General features: G+C 39.4%; 1 protein-coding gene across 4 annotated transcripts; it reads left to right on the top strand.

Moving 5' to 3' along the window:
• The first annotated feature begins 1,258 nt into the window (after positions 1 to 1,258).
• SFPQ (splicing factor proline and glutamine rich) lies at positions 1,259 to 18,354 on the top strand. Of its 4 annotated transcripts, XM_070764482.1 has the most exons (13): positions 1,294 to 2,162; positions 4,229 to 4,417; positions 4,522 to 4,823; positions 4,953 to 5,048; positions 5,903 to 6,099; positions 6,916 to 7,000; positions 7,634 to 7,751; positions 8,011 to 8,059; positions 8,147 to 8,268; positions 10,037 to 10,138; positions 10,873 to 16,626; positions 17,345 to 17,417; positions 18,262 to 18,354. In XM_070764482.1, the coding sequence occupies exons 1-11, from the start codon at positions 1,449 to 1,451 to the stop codon at positions 11,008 to 11,010; spliced, it is 2,112 nt and encodes a 703-aa protein (XP_070620583.1). In that variant the 5' UTR covers positions 1,294 to 1,448; the 3' UTR covers positions 11,011 to 16,626; positions 17,345 to 17,417; positions 18,262 to 18,354. The 4 variants fall into 4 exon arrangements, with proteins under 4 accessions (XP_070620584.1, XP_070620586.1, XP_070620583.1 ...); XM_070764483.1 differs by lacking the exon at positions 10,037 to 10,138 and having other exon boundaries at positions 1,259 to 2,162; XM_070764485.1 differs by lacking the exon at positions 10,037 to 10,138 and having other exon boundaries at positions 1,292 to 2,162; positions 16,581 to 16,626.
• Positions 18,355 to 25,155: the final 6,801 nt, after the last annotated feature.

Genomic DNA, 25,155 nt, shown 5'->3' with positions numbered 1-25,155 from the left:
CACAATAAATAATCAGATCTATTTTTAGCATTTTATATTTGGCCTTTTTCATTGTACTCAGAACATCAATATTTACTTGATTGGTTGCTGTTGAATACAGTAATAAACATAACCTCCTCAAATTTCACCATTTGAAACTTGGCAGCTTCATCCTTTCCGAAGAGACAAGAGTAACTACACATATTTCTAATCCTGCCAAGAAATAAATATAAAATTGGCAGTTCTCCTTAAAGGACAAGAAAAATATTTTGTCTTCAATTGGGCATGTGACAACTTCTAAAAAAAGGCTGCGTTTACTGCTAATCTGGGTCAATTTCAAATTATAGTTTAAGAGAGCCAGCTAAAATTGATGATTTTTCACACAGAAATAAGCAGTTTAGAATCTCCAGAAGGGAAACATGAGGAAGTTTGAATCTGGTTTATGACAAGAAGCCCAAGATTCATCCATCATGTATTGCCGTAAACATCCAGTCTCAACCCCCACATCAAAAAGGAAAAATATTGCATTGCAACGCCACAATGCAAAGCTCCACCCTTCCCTACATATCTCATGTTGTCATAACACTGCGTACAAATGTACACACACACACACACACACATTTGTGATGTTCAAAAGGGGCAAGTACAAGTGCACTAGAGTGCTTTCCATCCCGTCCTATTGCCCTACACCTTTCTTCTATTCCTATATCTCTTCTTCTGTTCTTTCATTGATATGTTCTATTACTATACAGTATCTTCTTTTCTATTCTTTCTTAGATATATTTTACTATGAGTATCTCCTCTATAACCTTCATCATGTATTTTACTGTGTGTGTGTGTGTGCACTGTTTTTTAAAATAATGGGGTGGAGCAGGAATGGGGAGGATTATTGAATTTATGTATGAGTGACATTCATAGTAAAGGAATATAGTAAAATATAGTGAAGATCCAGAGACAAGATGCTCAAGGCAAAGCAAAACGGCCACTCAATCCAGACCAGCCCACGTGGCTTCTCTGTCCGCAGCAAGACAATGCGCATCGTTTGGAGCTCCTTCCGTTCCCCCACCCAGCCCCGCCTTTTGGGAATCAAACGATCCAATCAGTGGAAGCGTAAGTGAAAGGACATTCGACTCGTCTTTTTCTGCATTACGCCTGACCAATGGACGAATGACGTCTTTTCCCCTCACCTTCTCCCACCCTGCTTTGTTGCTGATCGGTTCGGAAAGCTGTCAATGTAGTTGGGGGAGTTTTCTATTGGCTGGCTCAAGGGAGGGGGAGCAAGCCAGAAGGGCGGGGACTGTGCCTGTTCGTCGAGGCTATAAAAGAGTGAGACAAAGGCGGCCGCGAGGCTGTTTTTTTTTAAAAAAAAATATCTGTGCGTCTGGCGCCATTTTGTCTTTGGTCGGAGTCTGAGGATCAACTGCGTCGTGTCGCCGTCAGGCCCCATCTCACCCGCCACCATATTCGCCATGTCGAGAGACCGTTTTCGTAGCCGCGGCGGCGGCTTCCATCGGCGCGGCGGCGGCGGAGGCCGAGGCGGCCTCCCCGATTTCCGTTCGCCATCGGTGAGCATGGGGCAATCGCGGGGCAGCCATCATCATATGGGCGGCGGCGGCAGCAGCAGCTCCAGCAGCACCCCGAAACCGGAGCCTCCTAAGCCGCCGAGCTCGACCTCCACTCCGCCTTCTTCCGCGGCCTCCGTTTCCTCCAGCCAGGCAACCTCGTCGTCGTCTTTGGGGCCGAACCAGAACCAGATCGGAGCGGCGACCGCAACCTCGTCGTCCGCCTCTTCCATCTCCACACCGAGTTCGGCCTCCGCGCCCGCTGCCCCCTCAGGCCACCAAAGCGGCGGCCGAAGCGGGGAGACGCAGTCGCCGCAGCAGAGTAACGCGCCGTCGAACCAAAGCTCCGGCCAGGGCGGTTCCAAGAAGGGATCCGGCCCATCTCCCGGAGGTGGAGGAGGACCCATGGGTGGCCTGAAAGGAGGCCCCGGAGGGTCCCAGCAAGGAGGCGGCGGCGGTTCTAAGAGTGGCGGCAGCGGCGGCTCCTCTGGACAGCAACATCGCGGCGGCGAAAGGCGCGGAGGGCAGAGCCAGCACCACCACCCGTCGTCTCAGCACCACCACCCATCTCAGTCGCAGCAGCAGCAGGGCGCGGGAGACGAGAAGCTCTCCGACGCTGAGGTAAGCAAAAACCACGGCGCCCCCCCCCCCCCCGCGCTCTGCCTTAACACAAGATGGCGCCGGTGCGTCCGCTCTGCCGCGGGCCTTCCCCGACAGCGCGCTCCGCCACCATTTTGGGCGCGGGAGTGCGCGCGCGCGAGGGCCGGAGCCTCGGGCTACTCTGCAATGGGGCGTGGCTGCCGATGAAGAGCTGGTCGGGTTTTATAAGAGGAAAATGGGTTCCTTTCGTAACAGCTGCCGCCTTGATTTTCCCGCAACAGAGTCGCGCTTGCTATGTAGAAGTCCTGATTTTTGCTACCTTAAAAAGTGATGAGTGCCCTTCCAAAGTCAAAAGTCTCATGTTTCTCAATAAAATCTATTCTTTCACCCGTGTACATACCTAATGCTACAGAATTAACAATATTAAGCTTAATATTGTTAATTCTGTAGGATTAGGTATAGCTTAAAAGAGACATCGACAATCCAAAGAACGATAGGAAAATGCTATCAATAATAAGCATTAGAATTAAAACCACTCGGAAGGGTTTAGAAGTAGAAAGGAAAGGGGAGAGGGAGGTAGGAAGAGGGAGAGAAGGAGAAACAAGGTAGGGAGAAGGAGAGGAATATGGAGAGAAAAAAACACTGATCAACAACAGGAATATTAGGTGTTAAAATAGGGTGTTGAATTCTGATTGGAAAATATGTGTATTATTGACATTAAGTTATAGTATTGGTATATATATATATGTATGTATATATATATATATATGTATGTATGTATGTATGTATGTATGTATGCTGAAGGGATTGGATACTGTAGCCTAGAGGTTAATTCTCTGCCTTACAAGGCAAATGTTGCAGGTTCAAGCCCCAGTGAGGGTATGGCTAGCTGATGAGGCCAAAATAAGGTCGAAATAGATCTATCCTAGTCTCCCTTAATTTTCAAATTCAGCAAAAAAAAAAAGTCACACACACACAAACACACACACACACACACACACACACATATATATATCACGTTATATATAATTGAGAAAAATATATATTTTTAATTAAAATGATGAATGGTGGTGTCCTTCATTGCTCAGATCATGGCGTTCTGAGAAAATGCTGTTAATAGGATAAGGCGGGTCAGTGTTTTCACTTCTCTGGATGATCTTGGGGCCACTCAAAGACCTACGAAGGTGGCAATGGGAAGTCAATCTGAAATAATATGCGGGGAACTACAGTGGAAGTGATTTGCTATAGTTTCCTTCCTAAGGCAGATATTGAATGCCTGGCCCAAGGCAGATCCAGGGTTTATGGTTTCCAAGTTTCTAGACTGGTGCGTGAGTCTTTACAGCATACTAGTTCTATGTGTGTGTTTGTCATATACTTCTGCAATATAGAGAGCCAGTTTTATATGGTTATGGTGCTGACTTAACAAAGCAGAAGTCTGAGCTTTAGGCCTCAAATCCTAAAGCTGTCTCTGACTGGATTTCTCACTTTCTCAGCCCAGTTCACCTCACAGGATGATTGTTGGGGAAATAGGAAGGTGTATTGGGTGTGCTTATATATGTATATAAAATCTGTACTGTGTGCCACAGTAGAGATGAGCAAGAACCTTCCAATTTTGCTCATGTCTCCTTTAACCCCATTTTGAAGACTATTAGCCACAATGGCTGAAAAGCAGTGACCCAGTTACTCCCAATCTCTAAGGCAAACAACATTGTGCAGGATTAAAAATACAGTATTAATAAATCTAGCTCTTTTAGTTTTATTGTAATTTGACATGTGCATTCTGAAAAAGTATTAAAATGTTTGAATATGTAATTACTAAGGTAAATGTTATTAGACAAAATTTAAATGCAATAGAAAAATAGTTATTCTTTTATGTAAGGATATTGCCTGGTGCATCATGTACACGGGCAACTTATGCTTAAAGAGCATTCTCCCTTTAAAATACTGCAGAGACAGTGATGGTTGTGGATTGAGTATGTGAGGGATCTATCAAATATATCTAAATGGACAATTATCAGGTTGTTTAATAAAATGATGTGAGTGCCTTTTAAATACAAATATTATAACTGTGTCATTAATTTTGTTAGGGTTTTAAAGCAAGTCTATCACTTTTGAGACGCCCTGGAGAGAAAACATATACTCAGCGCTGCCGGCTGTTTGTTGGGAATTTGCCTGCTGATATCACAGAAGATGAGTTTAAGAGATTATTTGCCAAATATGGTGAACCAGGGGAAGTCTTTATTAACAAGGGGAAAGGTTTTGGCTTTATTAAACTGGTAAGCATTAAAGTTCTAGGTTTTTTAAAAAGACTTTTAATACTAAGATTATTCTTACATTGTTGAACATTCTTCTAAATTAAGATTTATTAACCTATCTACAGGAATCTAGAGCTTTGGCTGAAATTGCAAAGGCAGAACTTGATGATATTCCTATGAGAGGAAGGCAGCTTCGTGTGCGTTTTGCCACCCATGCTGCTGCTCTTTCTATACGTAACCTCGCCCCCTCTGTGTCAAATGAATTGTTGGACGAAGCTTTCGCTCAGTTTGGTCCAATTGAAAGAGCTATTGTGATAGTAGATGATCGTGGCAGGTCCACTGGAAAGGGCATTGTGGAATTTGCATCTAAGCCTGCAGCGCGAAAAGCATTTGAACGTTGTACTGAAGGTGTCTTTCTTCTAACAACGTAAGTAGGCCTCTTTTTAAAAAAAATGTAGCTCAGTAACTGAAGACTGGACTGAAAATTTAAATTAAAAGCTTTAAGTTTAAAGGCAAGTATTTAAACCAAACTCAATACTTTGTCTCTGATTTTCAGCACTCCTAGGCCAGTTATTGTGGAGCCTCTTGAACAACTGGATGATGAAGATGGTCTTCCAGAAAAGCTGGCTCAAAAAAATCCAATGTATCAAAAGTAAGCAGATATAACCGTGTAGAATTGCCACAACTAAACTCTTATTTAATAATTTAGAACATGTATTGTATGTTAATATAATATACATAACATGTATAGTTTATGTAATGGAGTATGATTATAACTTGACTCATTCCTGTTTTCAATAATGTGAATTAGAAATTTTTATATTGCTTTGAATTAAAATACTTTTTGTATTTTTCACTTTCAGTTTTAAGTAATTTCAGTTTTTTCTTAGAATGGTTGGTTCACTTAAAATAAAATCAGATGGTTTCATTTTGTAAATTTATGTAGCTTAAATATATCTAAAACATTCAGAGTTTTATTTTGAAATAATTTAAATTCAGTGCCCTTGTGCCTTTTAGGTTTTTAAGCAAATAATTTTTAGAGTTGTGTATTAACCTACTACTTAAGACATCTTTTACACTTTGTAAATTGAAGGCAACTGGAATAAACATTTGGACTAATGAGAAGCAACATTACTATCAGAATTTATGGCCAAATCTTATATTTTGCAAGCTTTTTTTTAAAACAAATTACAAATTGAAAATGCACAGCAGTCCACTTGAAGTGAAAAACTGAAAAGTAGAGCATTGTTTGCAGGAGATAGAGCACAAATTTGTCAGTTCCAGTCAGGCTCATGTTGTATTCATTCTATTAACAATTTTGATGAAATGGTGCCTTTCAAAAGTTCACTGAAAACAGTTTCTTCTGTACTTGACTTTCTGAGTAGTAGTGCAACAGCAATCTCTAGATGAAGAAAAGTGTTATTCTAGTATGTTTGTTTTATCAGCATCACTGCTAGCTATTTTGAAAACCATAAATATGCTTTTCATTTTCAATTGGATTTCTAGGGAGAGAGAAACACCACCACGATTTGCGCAACCTGGAAGTTTTGAGTATGAATATTCTCAACGGTGGAAATCCTTGGATGAAATGGAGAAACAGCAGAGAGATCAAGTAGAGAAAAATATGAAAGATGCCAAGGACAAACTGGAAAGCGAGATGGAGGATGCTTATCATGAGCATCAGGCAAACCTTTTACGCCAAGGTAAGGGGTGCAGATCTCTGGCTGAGATTTCGCTTGCTTTCTCCCATCTCCCCCCCCCCCATAATTTTTCACTATTGGCATTCTAATGTTTGTTTTTAATTCACATAGTACATCTTAAAATATAAATTTGCTGTTTTTAGGGTTATTTCATTGATTATTTAACTGCACATCTCATTGTGAAAGGTGACTAGATGGTGCATAATAGTTAGATAAAACAGCCAATGTAAACATCTAAAAAGCCGCAATAGTAGCATAAAAATAAAAATCAACTAATTGCACCACTAACCATGGCACCACTAACCATGGTGAAGAGAGACGATAAAATGCTGGTTATGATCTCGGGGTATTCTCAGGGAACCAGACATTTACCTTAATGGCTTCCACTCAATAAGGGAGTCATCAAGACAAATCAATAGTTCTCTGGGCCTGAGAACATAACCAATTTAATAAATATCAGAGGTGATGGAAGCTCTCTTAATTTAAGGGGGAAGGATGTACCACAATGTGAGTGCCAGTTACATTTTATTAGGGTTATTTCTCTTATAGTCTTACACTGCTGTTTCAGACAAAAGCTGCGCTGAAAATATTTGTCTTCCATCAACTGCCTAAATAGTAATGTGTCTCCCAAATGTTATGTATGAATCATTCACTAACATAATCTGGAGACAAACTTGTTTGTGTGTAAATTTGCTTTTGGGCTTTTTTTCATGTTAATAAATTATATCAGGGATGCCCATCAAATTTAGATTCTTTTTAATTGATAGACCCTCATAATCTATTATTAAACAAGGGCTGCGTAAATGGTCATACTTACAGATCTTATGAGGCGTCAAGAGGAACTGAGACGCATGGAGGAACTTCACAATCAAGAGATGCAGAAACGAAAAGAAATTCAATTGAGGTAATTTTGAACTTGTTATTAATTCTGTATTTATAGGTTTTGAATATAACTGGATAATCAATTGCTTAGAACCAAGTGAAGGAACTACTGGAGGATTAGTGTGGTGTCTCCTCCCAATAGATTTATTTATTGTAATTCATAAAGGCTTATTTATAGTAACTATTTTAATGGCTTAGTTCAATGATGGTGAATCTTTTTGGCTTGGGTGCCAAGAGGGTGTTCGTGCTCCCACACCCATAATGCAATGCCCTTCCCCCCATGTGCACAAACCTCCCCCCGCATATGCACAGGCATATGCACAGGCCTCACTTGAAGCCTGCAGACTTCCTGTTGGGCCATTTTTGCCATCCCCAGGCTTCAGAAGTCTTTCCTGAAACCTGGGGAGGGTGAAAACTTCTTCCCCTATTCTCCAGAAGGCTGAAAATAGCTGGACAGCGCGTGCATTTGCGCTGGAGCTGACAGGGCAATCCCTCGCGTGCCCTCAGATATGGCTCAGCGTGGCACCTGTGCCATAGGTTTGCCGTCATTGGCTTAATTCTTAGTTTGAATAAGGTATGTTGATTTTGTGGTAAAATGAATTGGTACACTATTCTTCTAAAAGTACAAAATATAAAAGAACAATTGTATTTTCAGGCAAGAAGAAGAGCGTCGTAGGCGGGAAGAAGAGATGATGATCCGTCAACGTGAGATGGAAGAACAAATGAGAAGACAGAGAGAAGAAAGCTACAGTCGAATGGGTTACATGGATCCTGTAAGTCAGGGCTGTAAGAATCCCAGTAATTTAGTTGCCCAAATGATCTCTAGGAATAAATAGTTCTTATTTAAAGGACTATTTTGAATATGTAAATCAGGATCTTGGAGGATTGGTATCTGCTGTCTTAGAGCTGGTCATCCTGCTGGCTTTTGTTACAGGATTATAAATCATTGGCTCCCATCTTCTAATCCTGGTGTGCATTACAGAGCTTTTAAGGGATTTATTTGTTCTTAATAATGTCTATCTGTTTTTGCAGAGAGAAAGAGACATGAGAATGAGCAGTACCAGTGCAATGAACATGGGAGGTAAAAAAAGCTTTCCAATTAAAACCCACCTGCATAATTCATTGTGATCTATCTGATGTATAATCATTTGATTATTTTTTTAAATAGATCCCTATGCTACAACTGCTCAGAAATTCCCACCATTAGCAGGTAGCACTGGCCTTGGCTATGAGACCAATCCCGGAGTTGGACAAACATCTATGAGTGGCACTATGATGGGAAGCGATATGGTAACGTATCCTGTGGCAGCTTGACCTTAGTTCTAGAGATTCTTTCCCCTATTAATTCTATGACCTACACTTTTAGATAGACTTCCCTTTTCCAGCAGTTTGTTAATAGCAAGAAGCTTGTTGAGCAATATAAAACTTAAGTTTAGTCTTTTTCCAGTATGGTTACAGGTCTGCTCAGAAATTTCCGCAATGGATATTAGCAGACTTTCCTGTGATCAGTTGGGTTGGGAGTTGTCTGCCTAAACTTGCAAGGAGCCTTTAGTTCTGTAATCTTAACAACCTGCCTGGAAGGGGAGGGAGAGCACACATTCTTGTGGAGTTAGCTTAATGAGCAGAAGTGGTCTTGTGTCACTTTCTGAACTTGAGTTAACTGTGGTGCATAGAAATGTGTTTCAAATAAAGAGATGAAAATAAGTAATATTTTAAAATATTATTATAAAAAATAATAATTACTATTTTTACTACTTGTTAATGTAATGGGTTCATGACAGGTAGAGAATATTTAAATTACCTTTCTTTGTACACATTGGCTTTTGACACACAATGTGTGATGATGAGGAAAGAGCAATTCTTGAGGAAGGCCACTCATTAGCAATCTATTTCTTGAGCAAGTTGCTTGTTGACTCTTAAATAATACATGATTTGGTTATGGTGCTATTTTAAGTTTCTTGAATATAGACGGAGCTGCTGGATCAAACTAAAGATCCATCCTATTCCCAAAGTGGTTAACTGGATGCTTCGGGGGATGTCTGTGAAAGCAGTAGCTTCTTCCCTTGATGTCACCAATATTCAGGGACATAATAGCTGCAGACAGTACACTTGTTCTCCACTCACTTAGAAATTTACTTCCTGTTCCTGTACTTGTAGGCTTTGGAGAAATTCTTGATTTCACATAATACGTGAAGCCTTGGAGTAGTATAATGGTAGTATAACTGGTAAATAGAATTACTGAAAAATTCTAATCCTTCTTGTCTGGTACACATTCACCTTTAGAGTTTAATCTAACACATAAAATAAGGTTGGTGGAAGGGGTGGAGGATATTGTAGTACAGAAAGTTTTGCTACATGAGATGACCTACTTGTAGCTCATGTGTCATTTAACATAGAAACCAATACCATTTATTTAATCCCAAATTGTTAAGATGCCCCTGCCGCTGTTTTGACTGTGTAGCTCAAAAGAGTCTGCAATTAGCCCTAGACTTCTGTTGAAATAGGTTGGTAAAACCTGGATGTGTGTTTTCAAAATTAACAATGCAGTGTATCAAACGCTTAAGTATCTCATTCACTTGTAATTGGTGGCACTAAAAAAAAAAAGCCTGACATTTCAGTGAGCACTGTGCTGTCTTTCTAAAGTATGTAAATTTAGAAACTTAGTAGAAATTGTCTCCTTTACAGAATTTGCTCATTCATGACACTTGGCCTTTGGCAGTCTAATAACTGTAAGCCAGTTGTTAGAGGAAATCTGACGGAGTTTTACTTATATGCTAGAAATCCAGACTCTCAGTGACTCCATGATTGGATACTTATGCAAATCAATGAAGGGCTCATGCATATGTTTTGTCATCTGTGATGATTGTGGCAGCATTCTGGAATCTAGACTTTGTGGTGTTACTGGGACGCAAATTGAGTGTGAGCCTTTCACAAAGAACATCTGCATGCGTATCTAGTTAAAGGATTCATACAGCTAGTCTGAGAAATTATACTGAGTGAATTGGCTCTGTTGTTAAGATGAGTGAATTGGAAAGCTGTTTTTTTTTTTGTAAAATAGTTCCTATGCTACCCTGAAAGCACCAATAATACCAACACGAACATCTTTGATTCATTACACCCTCTCTTGTGCCTGGTAAATCAAGAAATGAAGAAAGATCAGGTAAATTGAACAGTGAACTGGTCTGCTTTATTTTAGCTTAGTTGAGCTTTAGTGGATTCAGAGGAGACCAGCTTGAACGTATTCAGATGCTGCAAAATAATAATGGACTCTTTGCTAATCCTTACTCTGAAGTCTGCAGTGAAACTATTTAAAGAAGCTTAATATTGTGCAAACATTTAGTGGTGGTTTTTTTGTCTTGGCAATTTAACCAGGTGGATACTATTTCTTGTACTTTCATAGGGTCAGTGGCTTTTGAAAACCATTTAAATAAATAGACATGGTCCAAGTAACTTCAAGAATATGGTCTTATACCTTTGAACTAGGCATCTGCTTTTTATATAAAACGGCTGATGCTTAAGGAAGCTTCTGCTGAGCTTCTTTGTACCTTCTTCACTGACGGTGTAGGTTAGCGATTGTAGAAATAACCAGAATTTCTTTCAGAGAGAATTCTTGGTTCAAATCCATACTAATGCTTGAATTTTTAGCACTTCAGGGAATATCTGTTTGCTGAAACAGACATTTCAGAATGGATCAAGTTGGGAACATACCACAAGACATGTATTAAGTTAAACTAATTATTAAATTACCCTTTTTTCCTTTCTATGTTCCCGGTACCTGTGGATCGGCTCAATGGTGATTGTATCGACGAACGTTGACTTCGGAACCTTCTAATATAAATTCTAAACACACATGGACATCAACTACACATAATGAACTCTTAATTGTTCTAATAGCGCACTGAGCGATTTGGACAGGGAGGTGCGGGGCCTGTAGGTGGCCAGGGCCCTAGAGGAATGGGGCCTGGAACTACTGCAGCTTATGGGAGAGGGAGAGAAGAATATGAAGGCCCAAACAAAAAACCCCGATTTTAGATGTGACTTATAGATTTTTCATTCCAGTTTGTTTTATTTGTCTTGTTTAGACACTACTTTTTTTTTATTCTTGCATTTTAGTAAGAAAGCTACGTTTTTATGGATGTTAGAAACTTAAAATGACTTTAGAATTTGTAAGTGGTCTGGGCAAAATAAGTAATTATGTAATGCAGTGTTCTAAACTTAGCTTTTTTGATGTATAACGTCCCCACCTTGATGGCAATGTACCGTGTGCCATATAAAATCCCAAGTGTAAACTTTTTTTTACTGTGCTTAAAATAAATAGTCTATACGTAGCAAGATTCTTTTATCATAAATTTCTGAGTATAGAGGGCAAATAACACTTCAAAAAGGCAATGCGTTTCTTGAAATCTGGAGTATTGCGCAATACACGTGGCTGGGATGCTTCCATGCCATCAAGTCTAAAATACCTGTGCAATTTTAAAATCATCTTGAACTTCAATATTTGATATGGCAGTGAAATCTTACCCTTAGAAAAAGCTTTGAGAATTCTGCTAAACTTTGACTATAATTATTCAAGTATAATATTTGAAATTTTAACTTCCTTACAGTGAGGAAGCAAACTGGGTTTTGGTGAAATAGATCAGTTTTTGAACAAAGAGGTGGGAAGGGAATGGATAAGGGCACGTAATCAAATAGTATTGGCATTTCCAGCTGTTATAAGTCATAGCATTTCATTCTTTTAATAAGACTCAAAATATGACACCTGGTTGATCTATTTCACTTCTAATTCTTTTTCTACTTAAGCCTTTTACTGCCCACTGGATGTTTTCTTAACAGAATTCTTGTGATTGAATATATTTATTGAAATTGAATCCAAATAATGAAAGGAATCAATTTTTTCTTGATTTCATCAGCATAATCTTGATCCAAAAGGTTTGAGCATTGGTGGGCATTTGTGTATTAAAATTCATATCAAAACTTAAATGCGGAAATGAAACTTCCTTTGAAATTTCAGGATTAAAGTAGTAATCCGTTAGATTAAAGCCTGAGATACAGAAATCTAAGCATCATTAAAAATCGATTTTTTTTCCTTGGGCAACATAGTATCAAATTGTGCTGTTGACGGGTAGGGTTGGGTAATGTTGCATTTATATTTATTAAAATGATGTATGAAGTTAATCTGTCTTGGACTCTAAACCCCTCGTACCTAAAATACTGGGTGGTCAGTTTCCTGGTATAGAAAAGATACAATGGCTTGATAAAATGAAGATGAACCAGATCAGAGAATATTCTGTGATTAATCCTGTTGGTTTTTTTAATTCAATAATTTGGGGTGCTTTAAATTTTTAAAATAAGGGTGGGGATTTTTTTCCGCCCTCATGGGGAGCCATTTTATATCTGTTTAAAACAGTTACTCTGGGTAATGTTGCATTTATTCTACCCCCCCCCCCCCCGAAGATTGTTGAGAGAGGGGCATAAAACCTTTGGCAAGTCAGTACTGATTACCTGCAGGGATCCTGTTTTGGCTGCTTTTTTTCCTTTCAACTGTTGACACTCTCTGTGCTACTATCTCCAGTAGCTTGGGATAACCAGAATGCCATATGTGGTCCCCCGTCCCTACTTTAAATGTCCTAAAGCTGAGGATCAATCAGTTACCTGTAAGCCACTTATAACTGCAGCGTATGAAACTTCACTGCCATCAGTTGTTACTTATTTTCATTCTGCAAAATGGATTGACTCAAAAGCTTGTGCTGAGCAAGCTTTTTGAAAAACCCAAGAAATGATAAAACAGCTGATATTCAAGGTTGCTGGACTGTCTCTCATTTAGTGTTGTGGTTGAATTGATTTATATTCCCAGAAGCTTCAAGAAATTACCATCAAAGGGGAAAGAACAGCCACAGTTCTTGCATTGACTTCTGATGTAGAGAAACCCTGGTGATACCAATGTGGACGTTAACTACCCTGGGCTGCGTACAGCTCAATTCTGCTTTTCTCAAAGAGGTGTTCATGGACACCCACTGTAGGAAACACCCAAGACTGACAGTGGTGGGGAAATGGAAATGGAAACTAATTTTCAGTTTATTTTTCAGATTACATGCCATTTTTCCTTAGGATGCTGGCACATATCCTAAACCATGTTCTTTTATAGTACTGTAATCTTGGAAGAGTGAAGGAAGCTGATGGTCCCATTTCCTTCCTAAGGTTCATCTCTTGTTTACATTTTGTCTAAACCAGGCCAATATTAAAATGGGAAGGAAATGTTGAGGGGCCGATGTAGATTTTTAACACTTTGTTGGACCACTGCTGCCAAATATCCTTAATATATAATATGCACAGTAGTCTGACTTCAAAGGATAACAGGCTGATCCCTCAATAGCAAACCAATTGTTGGAAAGTTTGCATTGAACTGAATGTTTCATCTTTCTAGCTTTTTCTAAATGGATTTAAATATTTGGACTTAACAGATGATGCCTTTTAAGCAGAAGCATAACTGTTCTACTTCTGCATGCCATTAAGCCTTTAGGTCATGCATAAGTTGGCCCAATTCAAGGGTCTACCCATGTTTAACATCCTAGCATGCTATAACCACATCCTTATTAGTTGTAATAAATGAATTTCTGTTTCTGTGCGTATTTTGTGGTATATTTGTTTTTAAAAAGTTCTTGGCATCTCCTTGGCAACCACTTGTGGCAGCATGCTTTTCTCTGGAGTTTGAGACTGCAATATGACACTGTTTAAAAGTAGTGGCCTGCTATGTAACAGCACTTAGACAGCATTTCCGCAGTGCATAACTGTGAGGAACGTAGTACCACAAGTGGCAATGGACATTAGCACCTGGATGTAGTATTCCTGCTTGCTCCAAGATTCTCATTGTCGCCTGCATACAGGTAGGTAAAAAGACCTATAATCTAACTTGGTGACTTTCTGTGTAATCTTGCTATGGGGGTATTCTGGCATCACACTACTGACAGTGGGATTTCAGTGCAGCACTTCTCATACTGTACGGTGCTTAGTTTTGAGGCCTAACCTGCAATCAGCATTAGGCAAGCCTGAGTAATGATGCTGACATAATGGTGCCTCAGACCCGTGATTTCTTCGTGCAAATATGACTTGTTTCTTCCTTCACTGTGAAAGACACTTTTATAGAGTTCAATGGGAGGGGAAAGTGAGTTCAATCTATGCATAATTTTACTGCTCATGGTCTCCATTGTGTATAGGAATGGTTGCTTTTAGTTCATACTAGCTATATATTAAAAGTTGTATGAAAACTCTTCATGGTCAGGCAGATAATACATTGGTATTTTTTTCTTTTTTAATAGTATTTGCTCTGTTAAGTTTGAGGTAGTATTGAAGTAGTATTTTGTAACGATAGTGTCATATTAATATAATAAGGGTGGTTGGCTGCGGGATGATTGTGATAATGTAAAAAATAATAATTGAGACTCCCCTTACTCTAATCCATGCATTTTACCAAAAGGTATAGGTTACTTTGCTTACTACTTGATTAATAATAATAATAATAATAATAATAATAATAATAATAGGGTTTTATATCTAATGTAGTTGATGAACAAAAAGTAGGATTTTATATATCGAATGTAAGTTGCCTTCCAGAACTATTGGCTTTGTTGTACCAGCTAGGTCTATCTTATGTGTCTTGAAAGTAATTCATAATATTTGGCTCTTGATCAATTCATAAGATACATCAATGCTCAAAACTGAAGTGCAGTTCTGTCAAATTTCATGTTTCATTGTGTTTGAAGAAAAAAGGCTGCTTCGTGAATAGGATTCAACAGTGAATCTTAACAGTCAAGTAATGAATTGGAGTTCCTAGTCTTGTATCTGGGTGGTTTGCAAGAAAAGAATGTTTTTTTAAAGTCCCTTGTCAGTATGAACGGTCAACATACTGAGAGGAGGTGTACTTTAAATCCTATGAACAGCATGTTCACTGTGGGACTAGTTATATTCCAAGCTGGATATTCCAAGTAGTAGTATAACGAACTCAGTAAATAAGTATGTTTGCTATATATATTCAACCACAGTAACTACTTAGTTTGAACAATATGCTAATGGCTTAATTGAAGCGTGGGGATTATCTCTCTTGGCATAAGTGAATTTTTAGTAAGCAGGTGAATTGGACTCCAGTTTCTTACGTACATGATTAACTGCAGTTATAAAGAGAAATACATTTAAAACTTTAAGGGCAGTAACTCTGATCAAAATATGTATCAAGGGTGTAAGTGGCATAAGAAATAACAAAAAGTGCTTGCATTGTATTCCATGTTAAATTTTTTTGTTCTGGTCTTTGATTTCCCCTTTGCAAAAACTGACTTCAGAGCTCAGAAGTGTGATGCCAGAATACATTATGCGTACTCTGCTAGGTTCTCAGTTCCGGTTACTAGTGCTGTGTGAGGGCAGAAGCACATTCCTAACATTATTGGGTGGGGGGAAGCTTTGTTGCAGTATGGAAAAGCTTCTATTGGCTGAAGCTCTCTCCTCAAGACTAGGAAACACCTAAGCAACCAGGGGGCTGAAACTCTGCAATTAACTTCCAAGCGGCTGATCAGGAAGGCCTGTGGTAACTTCTAAAACTGGAGCCCAACGTGAAGAGATTGTACTTTTTTAGGTTTGTTTGGACCGTTGGTGGTTTTCTACCATCACAGCTAGCAAGGTTGGAATCAACAGGTCAGTTGCAGATCTGTCTTTATGCTACTTGCTGGGCTTAAGCAAATGCTGCGAGAGGGGGGGTCTGGAGGGGAGGGGCAGAAGAGGGAGGCACCTCCCATTTTGTTTGTTCTATTAGCAACTGTTTGTGGAAGCCCAAGGCTGGTGTATTACCAATCCCCTCCCCCTCAGAAAACTTTGACATTGAATATTGGCACAATGAAATGTGGGGAGGGATGGCTGCAGACAAATAGCGAGGGAGAAGAAATATAATTTGTATTCCTACCTTAACTTTTTGTTTTGCAAAAGTAATAAATTAAAATGTGGTCTTGAAACTAGCACATTGGCTGGCTTGGCAGTGTTTCTGACATTACAAGGGCCATTAAGAATTAGCTGCAGTGGAAAGGTTTGACCTTTCACTTTAGGCCCTTAATAAGAACATTTGGAAATGGCTAGGGGCAACCACAGGGGGGAAGTCTGTAATAGTCTAGCAAGCAAATTCTTCTCTGTCTTGTAAAGATTCAGAAAGCTTTGGCTTGTCCTTCAGTTACCTAAAATATGATTTGCTTTATGGGGTGGTAGGGGTGCATGGCAGCAATTCAGAGAGGCAGTTAAATAGCTGAATGCAATGGCTTTGCACTTGCACCTAAGGGGTAGTGTACCTCTGGCTGCAACTGTCTCAATCAGGCAGCATCTGTTCCAAGGGGCACTTCAGGATTAAGTCTTAAGAGTAGTTGCAATTGTTCACTATCCTCTGTTTCAGTCTTTGGAATAAAATATTCATTTCCTTCTTGTGCCCTTCGCTACCCAATGACTATTAGTAGCTTTTGTAAAATTCCCCTCAATTTTACAAGTTCATAAGTTGCACTTAATGTTTAAACTTTATTTTCAGAAATATTTCAGTCTATTTTCCCCTGCTAACTTTAATTCTTATCCTTTAGGTGAAGATAATATCAGCTGGATGAAACCAGAACACTCCCATATAAGGTAAAGTTTCATGGAACTAAACGTTATAAGCCCTCCCGAGTATATATATAATTTTTCTCCTAGTCATTTTTAGTTTTCTATTTGAAGTATAAAAATGATTGTTACTGGCTTATGCTATGCTCCATTTTTAAAACTTTCCCCTCTAAATTTATATTTACCATCAAACCCCCAAAACAATCTGAAGGTGGGGCTGAAAGGTGAAAGCAGTATGTTCCATCCCATCTTTGGGTAGAATAGGATGCCTTGATAGACTGGAGAAAAAGACACATTTGTCTAAATTTATTAAACCTTGGATTATATTAAATTCAAAACAACTTATTACAGGGTATCCAGTAAACCTGGAAAACGGGGAAATCGGAATTATCAGGGGAATTGGCGGTTCGGGAAATATCGGAATTAGTGAAGAAAAAAACTGAATAAATTTGGAAAAAACCAAACTCTATTAAAATGTTTAAAAGTCAGGGAAAAAATCATGTAAAAAACCCCCGGATTCCGCTGTCTGGCAGTCAAGCAAAAATTAGCATAACTGGCAACAACTTGCTTCCTCAACTACCGATATTTTTCCACAGTTTAGTCGTTTGATATGACATCATCTACGACCACACCTTAACTAGATCACAAGTTATAGGGGAATGTCAGGGAATTTCAAAATGGTTTCCCCCTGGACACCCTGTTATTAGCATACTCCATGTTACATGAAGACAATTTTATTTTGCAGTTGACCAATAACCAGTACCGTATATGCTCACACCATTGAACCTTGGAGAGAAAAGTCGTCTACAATAATGTAGGTAAGGAAACAATACCAGGTTCTTCTTGAACGTTTGAAGGGTTCTTCCATTTTGTTCAATGTGCATGGTCACCCATCTCACTAAGTGGCTCTCAGCAGCAGTTCAAGAGTAGAAACTGATTGCTGGCCCGAACTAGAGGTGATAAGAATCTTTTGTGGATACAGTGAAATAGGGTGAAACAAAAACTAAATTTCTATCCGTTAAACAATGGTGCAGGAGTCACAATGTCTCTCTCAGTTCTCTTAATTTTCTCTAGCCACGTTGCCCATGAAATTAATCACCTGTTGCAGTAGTTCCCCCCCTCCCAAAAACAGTTAAAAACATCTTAATATCACGCATATCAGTAGTTTGCAGTAGATGTACTAAGGAGCATCTCTTAAATTTTACTGCTATGGATAATAGCCTTATCCAAAAAGGCTATTCATATGGCCAGCCCTTCTTTTTGCTTCTCTTAACAAAACTAGTTTTTTTTTTTTTTAAAGTTATGACCAAACAAATCTAAGTTTAATCTGATCTTGGCTTTTATCTAAGTTATTTTTGGGGAACGCTATCAGGTTTTCCAATGGTTAAGAGTCTTGAAGCTGCACATAACTGATGTCAAGTCTTCATTTGCATTTAATATGCTAAACCCAATTTAAATGATTGTCATCAGGTCAGTCACTTTCACAATCTATCACACCTGATTGTGTGAAAAATATGGATTGTATGTATGTAAATATATTGAGTTGGCCAAAAGTTGAAATAAAAATAAACATGCAAGATACATCAGTAGTATAATTCAGCCATAAGTATCTTGATTTTTTGCTGGTCAATGTAATAATCCTCCATTTTTTTTTCTCTACAGGAGAAGAAGGGTACATTTGATTGAAAAGAAGAGTCCAGGAATGCAGTAGCATTTTTTTAAAAAAAATCTTCAATAAACGTATCAGAAACGTAATAGTGTCGGTTCTTGAAAGAACTCAATATTCAATTGGTGCTCATTTGAAATATCAGAAGGAAGGTGGGAGCAGTCTGATGCACTCAATATTTATATTTATTTATTATTAGAGTTGGAAGAGACCTCGCAGGTCATCTAGTCCAACCCCCTGCTGGTGCAGGAGACCCTACATTACCACTAGTCCAATAGCAGTTTAGTCTTTTCTTAAAGGTCACTAGTTTTGGAGCATTCACCACCTGTGCAGGCAAGCCGTTCCAATGGCTGATCGCTCTCAAAGTCAGAAAGCTCCTCCTTATTTCCAGGTTGAATCCTTGGACAGCTTCAAATCGTTGCTCCTTGTCTGGCTCTCTGGTGCTTTGGAAAGTAATGTGTTCCTCTCATCCCTGTGGCAGCTTCTCCTTAAGTATTTGTAGGCTGCTGTCATGTCCCCCCTGGACCTCCTCTTTGCTGGACTCCATGCCCAATTCCTGCAACCCCTTTCCTCTATATTTTAGTTTCTAATCCTAACTTCATGTCCTAAAATCTGCTCCTTTATTAGTTATACTCTTTAGTAAGTTATTCTGGAATTATGCTGAAAAGCTGCATTGATTTTTCCAGTGTGTAGTCCCTAGTGGCTTTTGTTATTTTGCACTATTTTGTATCCCACAAGTTCACTTTTGAAATCTTCCTATTTCTAGTATTCAGTTGTGCCCTTTCTCAATATTCTGTAATTCATTATCTCATTTGAGGATTGGAATCAATTTCAAATAGCGTCCTTGGTGGTAGAACAGCAATGTAGAAATAGATCATTTGACCTACACTGATTTGGGTAGTGAACCAGATTGGATCCAAATTTGCTGGAAGGTTTCAAAACATCCTGAATTCAATTACTAGTTTCATACAGCTTTGTTTGAAAACTCTTAGATACATGTTTGATGCAATCAGAAATCTCTGCTTCATTAATTAGGAAAAAGAAAGCTTAGTTTCTCTGCCAAATGACCAGGATTCAATTTCACAAGTCTTCCCTTAAAAAATAAAACAACCCATGAAATTTCATTATTTGAATCGGATAGACCAACTGGCTCATTCTTGTCCTTCTGATAGTGAATAATTTAAAGTTTGATTCATAGAAACATAGAAACATAGAAGACTGACGGCAGAAAAAGACCTCTTGGTCCATCTAGTCTGCCCTTTTACTATTTCCTGTATTTTATCTTAGGATGGATATATGTTTATCCCAGGCATGGATGGTTTATCCCAGGATTCCTTTTGCTTTAAAGCAAAAATCTTCCTGCTGCCAGTTTCCTTCAAACCTCACATATTTCTTTGTTATTTGGCCTAGTTGTTATGGCACAAGACTAGAAACCAGGAGAGTGGGCCTTCTAGTAATAACTTAGATAAGAAAGCCAGTAACTTCAGGCCAAGCCAATGATTCAGCCTACCCCATCTCAGTGTTAGAGTTGTTCACAAAGCCGGACAACAAGGTTAACCCCTATTCGGTTACTGATAAATATTGCATGCAGGTCAAGCTTGAATTTTTTATGTGAAGGCTTAGACATTGAAAACTAAGAGGAGGCAGCTGGAGGAATTCACAAAAGGAGGCAAGCAGTATTGCTCTTCGTCCAGTTGCAATGAAGATGGAGTATGATACTCATCTGGCTTTTGGGGGCACTAGGAGATATTCCATTAATCCTTATCTACCTGCATGCTTCTCACATTATTACCAACCACGCTTTTCAGATTTATTGGAAAGGCACGGTAGATTTCTTCAGGTAAGTTTGCTTTTGTTATCTTTAGTAAGTTTACAATAGGTAAATAAGCTCTACAGGTGGCAGGCAAGGCCTGGAGAAATCATATCCAGGCTTGCAAAAATTGACTTTTAACAGTTTAGCAAGATTACAAGGTAGCAAAATGCAGAAAAGGAGAACAAAAATAAGCAAAACAATTTCACTAATTTGTTACCTTAAAATGTTTTTATCCACAAAGCAATCTTTAAAGCCTTATTTGGTCCTGGTTTGCAAAAGTTCACTTACATTTATTGAGACGTCTTTTAAATTTGATGAACTTTATATATTCATTTTATTTTTTATGCTCCTTAAACGCCTTCAACGATTGTCCTAAAACATTTCTCTCCCCCATCATTAAAATCCTTCAAACATCATTAAAATCCTTCAAACAACTCTTGTAAATCCCCTATAGGAAAGTTATCCAGACCACTGAATTTTAATATCCAATAGAGGTGTGCATCCTAGCAGCTATTGAAAACAACTCTATTAATAGATATATTTGATATTTGGCAGAAAATCAGCCAAGGACAACATTTGCAATACTTTTCATCCTATGATGACTCACTTTGATATTTTAAGCTTTATGACTACCAAGTGATACTAAACAATAATTAACCTGATTGCTAGCATTTCCATTAAAAAAAAATACTCTTATTTGGTAATCAACACCTTGAGATATCCCAATATTTGTCTTCCATGGATATTCCCATTATTTCATATTATAATGGGAATTGTGTTTTGGGAACTGAGTGAACTTTGGAGTTGGAACTTTCAGAAAACAGTACTCAAATCTCGAGTAGGGAAAGTATAAGGAGTATTTATTTATTCGACTTCTATGCTGCCCAGTCCTGAAGGACTCAAGGTGGCTTACAACAGTATGAATACAATAAATAGATACAAAACAGTAAAGTCGAACATTATCTAAGCCTAAAACATTAACAAACTGAAACCCCCTTAAAAAGTTATAAGAAATGGAGGTCACACTATTCATACAATTGGTCATCAAAGATGTAAATTTATGTCCTCCAGGCCTGCCAGCAAAGCCAGGTCTTCGTGGCATTACGAAAGGCCAGCAGGGTGGGACCAGTATGGATGGGGGGGGGGGTTGGTTCCATAGGGCTGGGGCAGCCACAGAGAAGGCCCTCCCCCATGGTCCCGCCAACCTGTATTGCTCAGTTGACAGGACCCGGAGGAGGCCAACTGAGCTCTTATTGGTCTCTTGGAGGTAGTCCTCTAATTACAGCAGCATGGCGGAGGGAAAAAAAGACTAGTCCTTACACTTGGGGTTGTCATAGCATCCTCATGGTTATGTAATCAGGATGGGCACTTGGCATACCCAACCTCGATGTAGGACAGGTGCTGGGTTCTGAAGTCAAATGATCACCATTTGTGACATTCCCAAAAGACAATGGGGAAAGCCAGATTCACTTAACTACACGACTCAATGTATTAGTTTAACAAGCATTGTCAGAGGTGGGCTGTTTAGGGGGAACGGTGACGTGTGCTCGCCCCCATGGCTGTGAGTGCTAGCGGAGTCCAGCGCACTTCTGCTACTGCACCTGAGCAAGTAACCATAGGCGCCCCTGCGCGTCCTTACACACTATTCACCAGAGCCTACAAAACTTTTGCCAGACCCATCCTTGAATACAGTTCATCTGTCTGGAACCCATACCACATCTCGGACATCAACACCCTTGAAAATGGCCAAAGATACTTCACCAGAAGAGCCCTTCACTCCTCCACTCGAAACAGAATACCCTACGAAAGCAGACTATCAATCCTAGGTCTAGAAAGCTTAGAACTACGTTGCCTAAAACACGATCTAAGTATTGCCCACAAGATCATATGCTGCAAAGTTCTACCTGTCAATGACTACTTCAGCTTCAACCACAACAACACAAGAGCACGCAACAGATTCAAACTTAATATTAACCGCTCCAAACTTGACTGTAAAAAATATGACTTCAGCAACCGAGTTGTTGAAGCGTGGAACTCATTACCTGACTCAGTAGTGTCAACCCTAACCCCCAACATTTTTCCCTTAGACTATCCACGATTGACCTCTCCAGGTTCCCTAGAGGTCAGTAAGTGGCGTGCATAAGTGCACTAGTGTGCCTTCTGTCCCCTGTCCAATTGTCTCTCCTTATCTCATTTATCTTTTCTTCCTTTCAAATATGTTCACCTATACTTTTATATCTTTTCTTCTATTCTTTTCTTTACTTATATTATTACATATCTTTCTCTTCAATGTGTGTTATGTATTGGACAAAATAAATAAAATGAATAAAAAATAAATAAATTTCTCTACCTGCCCAGGTGCAGTAGCATAATTGCGCTGGAGTCCGCTAGCACTCACAGCCATGGGGGCAAGCATACGTCACTGTTCCACCTTAGCAGCCCACCTCTGAGCATAGTGCAAAGTAAAAAAGCTACCTTGCATAATAGCACTGGAAATTCGCGTCCCTATTGTAAGTGGAGTACCATCTGTAATCTTATTTTGTAGTAGATGAAGCAGAGAAAATAACAAATTTTCAAAATGCCGTGATTCTACCCTACAATAATTCCTTACCTGTTTCTCAACCTGGACTGTTGATGGGTAGAGACACATCGACTGCCCTATTTAAATTATGCATCAATTTAGTCATGCAACCTTTAGCTTGCTTCTGAATCCTCTGCAGTTTACATTTATGCCCTAATTACACACTTTACAAATATCTTTTTAAGTATGCCAATTAGATTTTGGAACTGGTTTTTTAAAGAGGTGTTAGCGTCTCCAATTCCAAATATTTCATCTTGATTTCATTAAACATTAAATCTAGCAGTTATCTGGATTTGCTAATCAATAACATGTTTCTCTTCAGGAAAATATTGGGAGGGAAACATTAAACCCAGACTTAGTTTTTTTTTATAAAAAAAATATTCTCCCCTACCTTTAACTGACTTTATCAATGATCTATAAACTGAATTATTACACCAGAGGTATTAACAGGCCTAAGGGTCCTCAGTTTTATTTTTAATAATTTTCAAAATAGAACAGGTACCCGAATTCCAAGGACCAGGATAAGAATAAGCTACCTTCTCTCAAACATCCTGGGACAGAAACTCAAACAAGAAGAGATGGTTGCTGGGATCTCCCTTTCAATGTGAACCTGGACAACAGCTTGAAGAAAAAGTATACCTACTTTCATTTTTCTAAACCCATCCGCCTTACTCCAAAGCCAGCTCCTCCTTGCAAAGCCAGCTGTGAGGCCTTACAGCGTGGCCGTAGACATTTGGCTCACCACAATGATTTCATTGTCACTGGGTTGAACTGCAGACTCCTGTGGCAGAGAGACCTACCGCTGCTACCCCAGACGAGGAGGCCAAAGCTGGAGCTCCATGTTTATCTTCCCAACGAGAAAGATGGGGAAGATGTTTGGGAAGAGACGGAACACAGGCTGAGTGGTTTAAGCTTGCAAAATTCCACGCTGAAGCAAATCTGAAACTGCTACAATCACACTTTGTGAACCAAAGCTAAATGAACTGTCTGATACTAATACTGGTCTCTTGCAAGACGCATCTAGCTATACAAGAGAATATTCAAAGTGGGGACTTTGGTGTCCTGGGTTTGGTGATTTTCTTTCAGACTACTGTATTCTCAAGTAGGCAGCTGCGAAGATTCCCCCCCCCCCCCTACACACACATCTGATTGTTTTTTTCATGAAAACAATGTTCAATGTAGAGAAAAGGTTAAAAAAATACAAGCAAGCTGCAGCAGTATTTAGTTTGCATTATTTACTGTTCCTTATACCTCTCCATCTTTGCAAATCATCCTTGCTTCATATTTTCATACACACCTTTTCATTTTCTACACAGGAACAAAAACTGCACGTAAGAAATGTTCTTGCTCTATAAGCAAGGCTACTTTTCTGCAGTGTTTTAAATGTTGCTTTTTAATTGCTTTCGGTAATTACGAATTGTTTGATGGGAGCATGACTGCTGAAGTTTTATGCAATGTAATTTCCCCTCACCACGTATACCTGCCGGCTTGCTGAGTTTTCTCAATTTGAAGACACCCAGCCCCCAATTCCTCCATAAATTATTTTCCAATAGAAATTTGTAACTCTTTCGAACTCTGGAGTTGGAGCTCTCTCAGCTTGGTGGTTTTCTTGTAGACATTCCATTACCTACCCAGCTAGCGTCATCAGTGCCGGCTGAATAATGAAAGAAAGAAAACAAGCAAGCTCAGAGAAGCTAACAGATGACAAAGAAACTTCTTCACAATGTCTGATGGAGCCACTCCAATAAAATTTTCATGTTTTCACATCATTCTTAACTCTTGTTGAGTTTCCACGTACAGTGGTACCTCTACTTAAGAACTTAATTCCCAATTTTTCCAAGCAATTTTCCCCATAGGAATCAATGTAAAAGCAAATAATCCATGCAAACCCATTAGGAAAGAAATAAAAGCTCGGAATTCGGGTGAGAGGAGGAGGAGGAAGAAGAGGAGGACATTGGCTGCCAAAGGAAGGTGAGGTGAATTAAAAAAAAATCCAAAACTTTAAGGCTAAAAAAAAAAAGGGACTCTGAGGCTGCAAGGAGCACGCACCTCCCATACACCCAGTGTGAGGCTGCCTCCCATACACTGCACTCCACTTTTTGGAGAGAGAAACCCAGGTGGCCTAGAGGGGGGAACCTCCCGCTCCTTTGATGGAAAGGTGGCTGCTGTTGCTGCTACCTGCTTCCTCTTCCTTCCCATGCTGAAGGGCTCCCCTCTCGCTCGCTCGCTTTGTAGCTGGCGCCTTTCCTTCACTGTGGCAACTCCTTGGCTTGTCTGAAGCTGAGTTGATCTGTCCAGGGCGAAGTGCCCCCCTTTTGCCTTTCCGCGCCCAGATGCTCCAGGAGGCATAGCAAAATGGTTTATTCCCTCTGCAAGCACCCAGAGAAAGGAAAATGCTTTGTTCTCTCTGGTCTGCCAAAGCCTCCTTAAGCACCACCGAAAGGCTCCTGTGGCAGCCCAGAAAAGCTGAGATAGCTGGGATTAAAGGGAATGGCA

The sequence above is a fragment of the Erythrolamprus reginae genome, chromosome 11 (assembly GCF_031021105.1).
Source record: "Erythrolamprus reginae isolate rEryReg1 chromosome 11, rEryReg1.hap1, whole genome shotgun sequence".
NCBI classification, from domain to species: Eukaryota; Metazoa; Chordata; class Lepidosauria; order Squamata; family Dipsadidae; genus Erythrolamprus; species Erythrolamprus reginae.
The sequence above is the reverse complement of the archived record's forward strand: the minus strand, read 5'-3'. Positions and strand labels throughout refer to the sequence as shown.

Coding starts and splice junctions, on each gene's coding strand:
- SFPQ (XM_070764482.1), top strand. CDS start 1,449: ATGTCGAGAGACCGTTTTCGTAGCCGCGGCGGCGGCTTCCATCGGCGC. Junction 7,001..7,633: donor CGAAAAGAAATTCAATTGAG/GTAATTTTGAAC, acceptor TTGTATTTTCAG/GCAAGAAGAAGAGCGTCGTA. Junction 7,752..8,010: donor GAATGGGTTACATGGATCCT/GTAAGTCAGGGC, acceptor CTGTTTTTGCAG/AGAGAAAGAGACATGAGAAT.